At 38.6% G+C, this 12,583-nt stretch overlaps 1 protein-coding gene across 1 annotated transcript; it reads left to right on the top strand. All coding sequences in view use genetic code 12, as the record gives it.

The window, feature by feature from the left end:
• Positions 1-1,224: 1,224 nt before the first annotated feature.
• On the top strand, positions 1,225-12,576 carry CORT_0F03700 (Tra1 subunit of the NuA4 histone acetyltransferase complex; the record flags this gene model as incomplete). Its single annotated transcript, XM_003870672.1, has 1 exon — positions 1,225-12,576. The coding sequence occupies one exon, from the start codon at positions 1,225-1,227 to the stop codon at positions 12,574-12,576; it is 11,352 nt and encodes a 3,783-aa protein (XP_003870721.1).
• Between the last annotated feature and the right edge of the window lie 7 nt (positions 12,577-12,583).

Raw genomic sequence — 12,583 nt, 5'->3', positions numbered from 1 at the left:
AGTGTTGTAATTCTTTTAGTAATCGCATTTTTGACCAAGAGCTCAACCCATTAAATTAGGACGTCCCCCAAACCATGCTGGCTAGCATCATATGGTGAAAGGTCCGCCAACCATGACCTTCTATTGTAAGCTCGTGCTTGTTAGTTAAGTGAACATGAAGTTTAAAACAAGTCAATTTCTATTCATATTAACAGATTGAACAATTAAACACGGCTGCCTGTTTGGCAACCAACTTCACAGTGAAGGTTGGTCGTCGTAAGATTGCACAGATCTACATTCTGGTTCCGATTACAGAACAATTTACATAATGTGCATTAACAAATAAATAGGTAAATAACCCATCTAATGTGTTCTGGTAGATTGAAGTATCAGCAAAAAGACATCAAAAGGAGGCCAAGGTTGTGTCAGCGTCGAAAATTGTGTTACGCCCCTAGAGCCGCAGTAGTCGTTGCTAACCGTAACTTTGAGATATTCAAAATGGACGGAATAACATGCCACGTAATAAATATTGAAGTATAAAATGAAAATTTAAATGCACTCTATAATCGTGGATGTAAGCATTTCGGTAGTACGTTTAGCATGATATGTACTTATTAGTTAGTGGTCTGTCGATGACGAGAATCAGTTATTCAAAAATATCTTAATAATCCTTTTCATCAGTTATTCTACTAAACCTCAGCGATATATCGATTCAACAACAGGACTTAAAACAACGCTTTGTGTGGACCAATTCCATAAAAAAAATACTTGCTTTGGTATATATCAGATGTATTATTCCTATTTACGTACTTCTAATGTACCCACCATGTAGGACACTTTGATGAAGACGTGTTTGTTTCATTTTGTACTGAATATTTTGCAGCAATTTGGCACCAACATATCAAAATAGTAAATCCATCTTAGTATACCAATTTCATGTCAAAGGATGCTGCATATGGCTCTTTACTAGGTTCTTTAAACTATACTTTATTTTCAACACAACATTCCACCACTCTATACAAGCACCTATTCACCTTCAATCTACCGCTACCAAATAGGTGACTATCACATGACTTTCGCGTGACATTTGAGAAAATTTGGTGAAATCAATTTCCACCATTTCTCATTTTTTCAAAATTTATAATTTTTGTTTAGCTTTTAGTGTATTTACAATTCATTTACTTGTACAATTGAACATCTACACACCAATTATATCAATCAGTACTCTTTCCTGGTCTTTTAAAGATGTCGTATACAGCACAGCTAGACGCGTTTGTATCGCGACTCAATGAAAGTACTGATTATACAGCTAAACATGCAATATTGTCAGAATTGTTAGATACAATTGAACAATTCAGTGGTGCTACTGAATATGAGTACTTCTTAAAGAATCTTGTACCAATATTCTTGAAAGAGCTCGAGGACGTACCCATTTCATACGTTTCAACAAGCCCAGAGCAAAAGTTGAGAAATAGCACCTTGGAGATCATTCACAGATTAATTATGAATGAAACGTTTCAACCATTTTCAGAGCAAATATTGGACGCTTTGACAAAGATCCTAGTAGAGGAGAATGAAGATAATGGAGTTTTATGTATGAAGATAATTACCAGTTTACAGAAAGCTTATAAAACCACTTTAGCAGAGAAAGTACAACCGTTTTTGGAAGTTATACAAAAAATTTATGAGAACATGGATCAAACTGTTGAGGATGTTTTCTCAAATGACACTTCAAGCAATGATAATAAAGAGAATGCCAATGATGAGCAAGACATGTCACCTACCAACTCATTCAACGAAGAGGCTCTAACAAAAACATTGAGCAAAGCCATGTTCTCGTTTAAGACCCTAGCTGAATGTCCAATTACAATGGTTTCATTATACTCATCTAATAAACAGCTAGTTGGGCCATCGCTCCCGCACTTTTTGCCCAAAATAATGCACATTTTACAATTACAGGTGAAACAACAAGAGCAATACCGTCAAGAATCAGAAAATAACATTGTCACATCGATATCACCTAAGGTCAAAAATAGACAGGCATATAGCGAGTTCATATTAGGACAAGTTAAAGCTGCATCATTTTTGGCATATGTATTTATCAGAGGATATGCTAATCAATACTTGAAGCCAGAAGAGAGCGCATGCATCCCTGATGTTATTCTTCGATTGTTGCAGGACTGTCCAGCAGAGTTATCTATTGCAAGAAAGGAGTTGCTTCATGCAACAAGACATATACTATCAACACCATTTAGAACACAATTTATCCCCAAATTGGGATTACTCTTTGACGAGAAAATTTTGATTGGTGACGGATTGACTTCTCATGAAACTTTGAGGCCGTTGGCTTATTCAATGGTTGCTGATTTCATTCACAACGTGCGAGATGAATTGACCCCTGCCCAGATTTGGTCGACTGTTACTATATATTCAGGATTGTTGAAAGATGAATCTTTGCCAATGTCAGTGCAAATCATGAGTGCAAAGTTACTTTTGAATCTAGTTGAGAAAATTATGACACTCCCTAATAAATTGGAGGGCAGACAGTTATTCTTAATCATTATTGATGCTTATGCCAAACGTTTCAAAAACTTGGACCGTAAATATGACTATATTATCGCCAAGCATGATGAATACGAGAAAAAGAAACTTGGTCGAGAAAAGGATTCAAAAAAAGCCATTGAGAGATACTCATCTAAGCGCAATCAAGTTGAAAAAGAGAAAATTGCTGACGCAGAGAATGATAAGATGGATGTGGATAAAGAAGAAGCACGTGAGGAAGCAGACCCCCAAGTTGACAAGGCATTAGGTTTAAACATATACAACATTGACTCATATTCACCAATTGCTTCAGTCCCAACGCCTAACACCACAGATGTATTAAAGGATGCAAGATACCTTTTCCGTACTTTGATGCAATTCTTGAAATCAGTAGTATTTGGGTTGAAACATTGTAACCCTCCAGTGCCCCCACAACCAGTCATTACTGATCCAACCAAGCAACAGCAAGTAAACTATGACAAATGGAATGATTCAGCGAAGCTCATTTCGGTCGAGGAAGTGAATATTCTTCGTTCTTTGTTTAGAGGAGGTGTTAGCTGCCTTCGTTACTTTTCAGTATCAAAACCTAAACCAACAATTTCACAAAAGGCATTTGATTTTTCTACAGGTGGTCCCAATTTACCAATTACTTCGTCCAAAGATGAGAAGGATTTGATGGAAATATTTGCAACCATATTCATAAACATAGACCCGGCTTCATTTAACGAAATTGTTAGCTCTGAATTGCCATTCATGTTTGAATCTATGTTGGAAAATGCAGCTTTGTTGCATCTACCTCAGTTTTTCCTTGCCAGTGAAGTAACATCAGCAAACTTTTCAAGTATATTGATATCATTTTTGAAGGAAAAGTTGAGCCAGCTTGGAAATGCTGACATGATAAAGTCCAACATTCTTATACGACTTTTCAAATTGTGCTTCATGTCGGTGAACCTATTCCCCACCACTAATGAGGGAGTCTTGCTTCCTCATTTGAATTACCTCATATTGGAATCATTGAAACTTGGAACGAAAGCCGAAGAGCCCATAGTATACTCCTATCTTGTCAGAATATTGTTTAGGAGTATCAGTGGCGGCAAGTTCGAAAATCTTTACAAAGAGATTATGCCTATACTACCTGTTTTGTTGGAGAATTTGAACAAAATGATTGCGAATTCTCAGAGACCATACGAGAGAGACATTTATGTCGAGTTGTGTTTGACTATTCCAGTTAGATTGGCAGTTTTAGTCCCACATCTCAATTACTTGATAAGACCACTTGTATATGCATTAAACGGACCACAGGAATTGGTCAGTCAAGGCATGCGTATATTCGAATTATGTGTCGACAATTTGACCGCCGAATATTTTGATCCAATAATTGAGCCTGTAGCTGATGAAATTATGACTGCTTTGTGGAAACATCTTGAACCTGTACCATATCATCATCAACATAGTCACACTGCTATTAGAATTTTAGGTAAATTAGGGGGCAGAAATCATCGAAAGATTAAATCCCATGAAAACTTGATTACAAAATCGGATGCAAATCAGGAGATTAAAGCCTTAGTTGAAGTATACGGTTTGAATGATTCTGTACCAGTGTCGGTGACACCAGGAGTTGAATCGGCAATTAAATTGTTGGACGATCCAAGATTAAAAATTCATTATAGAATCAGCGCTTTCAAATACTTGACGAGTATATTGAAGCTATTCATCAACACTACTCCAATCCCGGACAACTTTGTTCAATATGCGCAGGAAAGTGTTGAGTTTTTGAAGAAGGATAAACATGAAGATGTTGACATACCATTGGCACCACTGGATATCGAAGATGGGGAAAAACTTGATCTTCAACAACAACTTTTTGCCAAATTGCTCGAAATGTTATTTTTCTCGATATCAATACCAGAATTGAAGGATGAGGCAAGCGCATTGATCGATGGATTGACCACTCATTTCACCTTGTTACATTTGAGCACTTCTGTGGTTGACAAAATCAGAAAAGAGCGTAAGTTCTCGGTCAACGATAACGAAGGAAAAGCATACATTAGCGAGAATGCATTTCTCAGTGCCATCACTTACTCTTTAAGCTTTTGGGACAAAGAGGTGAGAGCAAAAGGTGTTGATGCTGTCAAGAGGATTTACGAAACCACAGTCACCACATTCGGATCTGAGCAAAACGCTTTGTACTCTGTCATCTTCAGGTCAATGTTTTACAAATTCACTCATTGCTGTTATAACGAATTCTACTACACCAAGCTAGGTGGTATTATTGGACTTAAGACTATGTTCCATGATTTGGAAATACCTCCAAGTTGGTTCCATCAAAGACAGTTTGAATTGGTGCGCTCCGTATTCTTTATTTTGAGAGATACTCCAGACACTGCGCCTTTTGAAGTACGTAAATCGGCCAAGGAGTTGGCTCTTGAACTATTGAGAACATGCAACAAAGACATTACGAAAGAAACTGTTATGGAGAAACCCTTTCAAACTCTTGTTGGGGCATTAGTATATGACTTGGCTAGTCCAACTCCAATGGTTAGGGAGGTCGCACAGGAATGTTTGAAAGTTTTGTCTGAAGTGACATCTACATCTACAGCAACACTCATGGGCCCATGTAAACACTTGTTGTTGACACCGATTTTTGGAAAACCTCTCAGAGCTTTGCCTTTTCCTATGCAAATTGGTAACATTGACGCCATCACTTTTTGCTTGGGTTTGCCGGATACATTTTTGAGCTTCAATGAGGAGTTGAACAGGTTGCTTTTGGAGGCATTGGCGTTGGTAGATGCAGAAGACGAATCGTTGGCAAATGTCCATCGTTTGAATGAGCATCGTACATCTAACCAATTGATTGAATTACGAGTAGTTTGTATTAAGCTCCTTTCATTAGCTTTATCAAAACCTGACTTTTCAATTGGATCCTTAGGTGAAGCAAGAATCAGGATTTTGGGCGTGTTCTTCAAGGCTCTTTGTAACAACTCGACGAAGATTATCAATGCTGCTCATCAAGGGTTGGCATCTAGTTTACAAGAGAATGCCAAGTTGCCCAAGGAGTTACTTCAAAATGGACTTCGTCCAATGCTTATGAATTTGTCAGATCACAAAAAGTTGACTGTTTCTGGGTTGGAAGCATTGGCTAGATTGCTAGAGCTCTTGATATCATACTTCCGTGTCGAAATAGGTCGAAAATTATTAGATCATTTGATGGCATGGGCACAAATCAATACTTTGAGACAGATTGCTGGACAAAATCTTGATAATAACCACACTGTACAAATTGTCATGGCCATTTTGAACATTTTCCACTTGTTACCTGCAAAGGCATATACCTTTATGGAGGAAATTATCAATACATTGCAATATTTGGAAGGACACTTGGATCGTCATCAAGATTCGCCTTTCAGGAAGCCAATATCGAAGTTTCTCAACAGGTTTGCTGAAAATTGTGTAGAATATTTGATCAACAATTTCAAGAATAGAAAATTGGGCAATATGCTTGCATCAATTACTGGAATGGATGGATGTGACAACTTGAGAAAGCACGCCGAGGAGAAAATTCAAGTGTTGGTGGATGACGTGACGTCTGAATCAGACCCAGAAACAAAAGTTGTCAAATTTGCCAATATAATCGATTTGGTTGAGGCGATTTCAAAACATGACACGGAATGGTTCAACGGTCAGAAGCAATTGTTGACTACGTTGTCGGAGGTTCTTGAGGATATACATGACATAAGTGTGGCCCCTATTTTATCATCAGCTCATTTTAGAAGTAGCCAAGCCATTGAGAAGTTACAACAACTTATTATCAACTTTACAAAGGCAAACATGAATGAAACTGATTTGATATTTTCGGTTGCAAACCGTCATTGCAAGTTAAAATACGATATTTCAAATGTGTTTGAAGATTTCATTTTTAACGACATTGTATCTTCGGAAAATTTAGACTTGAAGATCCTGTACCTCAACAAGACTGTTGGTTTTATAAATGAGTCAGAGCCATGCTTGAAGGCAAAAATTTTCTTCCTTAAACGAGTTTTCGGCCCCATCTTCGTGTATGAGTATGCCAAAAAGGGAGATCTTGCACACGTGTTTGAAAAGGAGACCTCATGGTTAGAAAAGCTCCATAACAGTGTTTGGAAATCACAAGACGATATCATTGGTAGCCACACTTCTGGAACCATTGATGGCTATAGGTCAGCACTTTTGGAAAGTACAGCATTGTTGCTCAAGTTGGCTTCTACTCATATCAGTGAATTGCGTAAAGATATCATCAAATTCAGTTGGAATTATATTAAGCTTGATGATAGTATCACCAAACAAATTGCTTATGTCACGACTGCCTACTTTATCGCTGCATATGATACTCCCGGTAAGTTGGCGACACAAGTGTTTGTTGCTTTGTTGAGAACCCATCAAACCGATTCCAGGCATTTGGTAAGACAGGCATTGGATATATTAGCACCTGTGATGTCAAAGAGGATGAAGGATGCAGACTCACCCGATAGTTGGTTGAAGTGGCCACGTCGGATCCTTTCAGAGGATGGTTTCAATGTCACTCAAGTTTTGAATGTTTACCAATTTATTGTCCAGCATCCAGATTTGTTTTTTGTCGCTAGAGAGCACTTTATATCTAACATCATCACCGCCATGGGTAAGTTGACTATTTTAGCTAATCCTGCCCTTGAAAATCAGCTTTTAGCTATCGACTTGGCCGAGTTAGTGTTGTACTGGGAAAGAAAAGCTAAGGAAATTGAAAAAGAATCCGAGCAAGCGGAAGAAAAGCCTAGCGAGCCTGCTGAAACCGAATCAGACCTCAAAACTGACGCAGATTTCACTACAGCTCCGAATTATACCATTCCATTTGGCCAAAGGGAAGCCTGTGTCACATTTTTGATTAGATATGTTTGCATTAGTCCTCAAAGGGCATCAGAAAGTGAATTAGGACAAAAGGCTTTAGGAATATTGTACGATTTGTTGAGCCCCGAACACTGGTCAGAAGTTGCTGTGAAGTTGAGCTTCTTTGAAAAGTTCTTGCTTTCTAATGATTTGAACTCGAGCAATTTGTTAGGATACTGTTTGAATGCATTGGAAGTCTTAGGGGTTGTACTAGAGTGGAAAGACCCCGAGTGGATAGTGTCAAATTTAAGCTACTTGCAGAAATTACTTGAGAAATGTATCAAGTCTGATAATCATGACATCCAGGAGATTTTGCAAAGAATCTTGTGCACCATATTGGAAGCTATCAATCAGCAAAAAGGCACTGAAGAAGATGAGGAAGAGGAAGATGATGTAAAGGAGTTTATCAATTTGTTGACCACTTCCGTTTCAGAAGACTTGGGTGATATGCCTTCGTTTGCTGCAGGTGTGACGCTTTCATGGACTTTAGCACAGTATAAGCCAGCCATCTTGGATCCTTTATTACCCACAATTATGAAAACCTTTAGCAAACTTTGCAAAGATCATATAACGATCACACACCAGGGCACTCAATCCACTTCAAAAGATAGTGCTAATGCCGAATTTGAAGCTAAGATGACGACCAAGTTGTTGGAAAAGATTTTAAATTTGTGTTCAATGAGAATTTCAAACTTGGGCGATCAACGTCGTATCTTTTTGTCATTGTTGGCGCAATTGATTGAGCGTAGTTTAGACAAAAACACGCTTGAAAAGATCATCAAGATTGTTAAAAACTGGGTGTTTTCAAGGACAGACTTATTCCCAACAACCAAGGAAAAAGCTGCGATTTTATCAAAAATGATGGTATTCGAAGTTAGAGGTGAGCCTACCTTGTCGAAAGAGTTTTATCAAATTATTGTTGAAATCTTTGAAGACGATTCGTTCAGTTGTAGTGAATTGACGGTTCGCATGGAGCAACCCTTCATGGTGGGTACGAGGTCTGTTGATGTTTCAATTAGACGAAAATTGATGTCAATTTTGAACAACAGCTTAGAAAAGGATGTGTCAAAGAGACTATACTATGTCATAAGGGAACAAAATTGGGAATATTTGGCTGATTATCCATGGTTGAACCAAGCTTTGCAAATATTGTTTGGTTCGTTTAATTTTGAAAACAGGATTGAATTTGTTGCCGATGAGAACAAGTTGGCTCCAATTGAAGCTTTCAAATTTCCCGAATCGGATTCAATGGAGGTGGATGCGAATGAGAAATTAAGTGAAATGCTTCAAACACATTCAGCGTTTTTGCAAGCTGTGAGCGAGATCAAGGCAAAAGACGTGTTTGAGCCTTTGGTTGATATGTTTTACCAAAGTAGTGAAACAATCCACCGAACATGGTCAGCCATATTTCCGATCGTTTTCCAATCTATACCAAGATCAGAACATTTGGACTTTACCAGATATTTGGTGATCCTATTGTCAAAGGATTATCACACCCGTCAAACTGATTTACGCCCAAATGTGATTCAGTGTTTGTTGGAGGGAGTCGCTCGTTGTTACACACTTCAACTTCCACCGTTTGCTATTGAGTGTCTTGCTGCCAATTTCGACGCTTGGTCACAAGGGCTTCAACTATTGGAGAATATTAATGAAGAGGCTGTTCATGCTAATTCTGATGTGAGAGAGGTTGTACAAGATGCATTATTAAAGTTGTATGCAACCTTGAAAGAGGATGATATGTTTTATGGTCTTTGGAGAAGAAGAGCTAAATATAACGAAACAATAAGTGCATTATCATATGAGCAGATTGGTCTTTGGGACAAGGCCCAACAGTTATACGAATCAGCACAAATTAAGGCACGAAGTGGATCATTGCCATATGGCGAAGCTGAGTATGCCTTGTGGGAGGATCATTGGATTTTGTGTTCTGAAAAACTTCAGCAGTGGGATATTCTCACTGACTTGGCAAGACACGAGGGGTTTTCAGACCTATTATTGGAATGTGGATGGAGAGTTGCCGATTGGTATAATGATAGAGAAACTTTGGACCAAACAGTCAAGAATGTTATGGATGTTCCAACACCTAGACGACAGGTCTTTCAAACATTCTTGTGTTTACAAGGTTTCGGCCAAGAGAAGGAAACTTTGCAAGACTTATCCAAATTGTGTGACGAAGGTATTCAACTTGCGTTGAGAAAATGGTACGGTTTGCCTAGAAGGTTTACCAATGCTCATATTCCATTGTTACACACATTCCAACAATATGTTGAGTTTATGGAAGCCAGTCAAGTTTATTCGAGTTTGGTGACTACTAATGCACAAAACTTGGATGTAAAGTCTCAAGAATTGAAAAGAGTGTTGCAAGTGTGGCGTGAAAGATTGCCGAATATTTGGGATGATATTAATATTTGGAACGACTTGGTTACTTGGCGTCAACATGCCTTCCAAGTCATCAATAAGGTATATATGCCATTTATTCCAGTGTTGCAGCAATCTAATTCAGGAAGCAACGCTAATTCATATGCTTATCGTGGTTTCCATGAAATTGCTTGGGTCATCAACAGGTTTGCTCATGTTGCAAGGAAACACAACATGCCTGACGTTTGTATAAAAGAGTTGACTAGAATCTATCAATTGCCAAACATTGAAATTCAAGAAGCGTTCTTGAAATTGAAGGAACAAGTCAAATGTCACTACCAGAATCCTAACGAATTAAATACGGGTCTTGATGTTATTAGTAACACCAACTTGGTTTATTTTGCCACTCAGCAAAAGGCTGAATTCTTTACCCTTAAGGGGATGTTTTTGAATAAATTGAATCAAAAGGACGAGGCTAATAAGGCGTTTGCGACATCGGTACAGATTGATCTTAACTTACCAAAAGCTTGGGCAGAATGGGGAACGTTTAATGACCGCCGCTTTAAGGAGAACCCTAGTGATATGGTGTATGCGAACAACGCTATCAGTTGTTACTTACAAGCGGCTGGTTTGTACAAAAACGGAAAGACAAGAAAACTTTTGGCGCGTATTTTATGGTTGATTAGTTTGGATGATGCATCAGGAACTTTGGCACAAGCATTTGAAAATTTCAGAGGTGAAGTTCCAGTTTGGTATTGGATCACATTCATCCCGCAATTGCTCACATCTTTATCACACAGAGAAGCAAAATTGGCAAAACAAGTGTTGGTGAGAATAGCTAAAAGCTATCCGCAGGCTTTACATTTCCAATTGCGTACGACAAGGGAAGATCTTGCTGCCCAACAACGTCAAGCCATTGAAATTGCGCGTCAAAAAGCAGCGGCCGCAGCTGCTACGTCAGCATCAAGTCAGAGTCCAAGTGAAGGTGATAAAGAAAATGGTAGTGCAAACAACAAGCCTGAGTCGCAGAATGGAGGGCAATATTCGCCACAAGCTGAACCAGCTCCATCTCAATCGCCATCACAACCAAACTCGCAGTCCGGTCAGCCACCATCTCGTCCACAATCTCAATCACAAAATCCTGTCCCAATTTCAGTACCCCTATCAGTTCGTCAACCTTTGGAACATGTAGAGGAGATTATGGCTATCTTGAAAACGGCATATCCATTGTTAGCTTTGTCTTTGGAATCATTGGTTGATCAAATTAATCAAAGGTTCAAGTGCACGGCAGATGAAGATGCTTATAGGCTTGGTGTGGCCTTGCTTAATGATGGTGTTCAATATTTGAATAGATTGGGCAACCCCAAGGACGATGCCAAGTTACCACCAATTACAGAAGCTAATATTACAAGATTTGCCGAAACGGTATTGCCTAAGCAGATTCGTGCTGAATTTGAAAAGGATTTGGTGCATTCGAAACCCAATTTGGAAACGTATATCACCAAATTAAGGAAATGGAGAGACAGATTAGAAGATAAATTGGACAGAAGATTTACCAAAGTAAATTTGGAAAATTTGTGTCCTCACTTGAGTGAGTTCCATCATCAAAAGTTTGAGGAGATTGAAATTCCAGGACAATACTTGTTGAATAAGGATAATAATAGTCACTTTGTCAAGATCGAGAGGTTCTTACCAACCGTTGATTTAGCCCGTGGTACTAGTGCTTGTTATAAGAGATTGAGAATTAGAGGTCATGATGGTAGCTTGCATACATTTGCTGTCCAATTTCCAGCTGCACGTCATTGTCGTCGTGAAGAATCAGTATTTCAATTGTTTAGAATCTTCAACGATAGTATCTCGAGGAAAGTTGAAACTAGAAGAAGAGATATTCAGTTTACATTACCAATTGCTGTTCCCCTTTCACCACACATTAGAATTGTTAATGACGATGTCAACGATATCACCTTGCAAAAGATTTATGAGGATTACTGTAAGAAGAACGGAAAGAGTCGTGACGAGCCGTTTATATACACCGTGGAGAAACTAAGAGCAGCATTTGATCATAGATTGCCCAAGCCGGATTTGGCAAGTATCCGTGTTGAGATATTAAGTGCTATTCAAACATTGCTTGTACCATCTACTGTTTTGAAAGATTACTTTTTGCAACTTTATCAAAGATTTGATGACTTCTGGTTGTTCCGTAAACAATTCACTTCACAATACGCTTCATTCATATTCACAACGTATATGATGTGTGTCAATGCAAGACAACCACAAAAGATCCATGTCAATAAAGGTTCAGGAAATGTTTGGACATCAGATATGTTACCTTGCAAGATGCCAAATAGACACGATAGCAACAACCCTCAACCTAAACCAACACCGATGTTTGTGAATGCAGAACAAGTTCCTTTTAGATTGACGCCAAACATTCAAAAGTTGATTGGTGAAAGTGGTTTGGAGGGAATTTTGGCAGTTTATGTATTGTGCATTGCTAGGGCGTTATTGGAACCTGAATCTGATTTGGAACAATATTTGACACTCTATATTAGAGATGAGGCAATAGCTTGGTTGGCACAAGGTGGTGGAGATAAAAACGGTACTGTTGCTGGTCAAGATAAACAACTACGTGACGTAGTCAAATTGAATGTCGATAGTATCATCAAGAGGGTAATGACAATGGGTCATGTATCTCCCGGTGGCGGTGTTGCTACGCAAAATGTGTTGGAATTGATTTCACAAGCTGTCAATCCTCGTAACTTGGCTGCTGCCGATACCTTATGGATGGCATACTTTTAGGAGCACC

This window comes from Candida orthopsilosis (genome assembly GCF_000315875.1).
Source record: "Candida orthopsilosis Co 90-125, chromosome 6 draft sequence".
NCBI lineage: Eukaryota > Fungi > Ascomycota > Pichiomycetes > Serinales > Debaryomycetaceae > Lodderomyces > Lodderomyces orthopsilosis.
The sequence above is the reverse complement of the archived record's forward strand: the minus strand, read 5'-3'. Positions and strand labels throughout refer to the sequence as shown.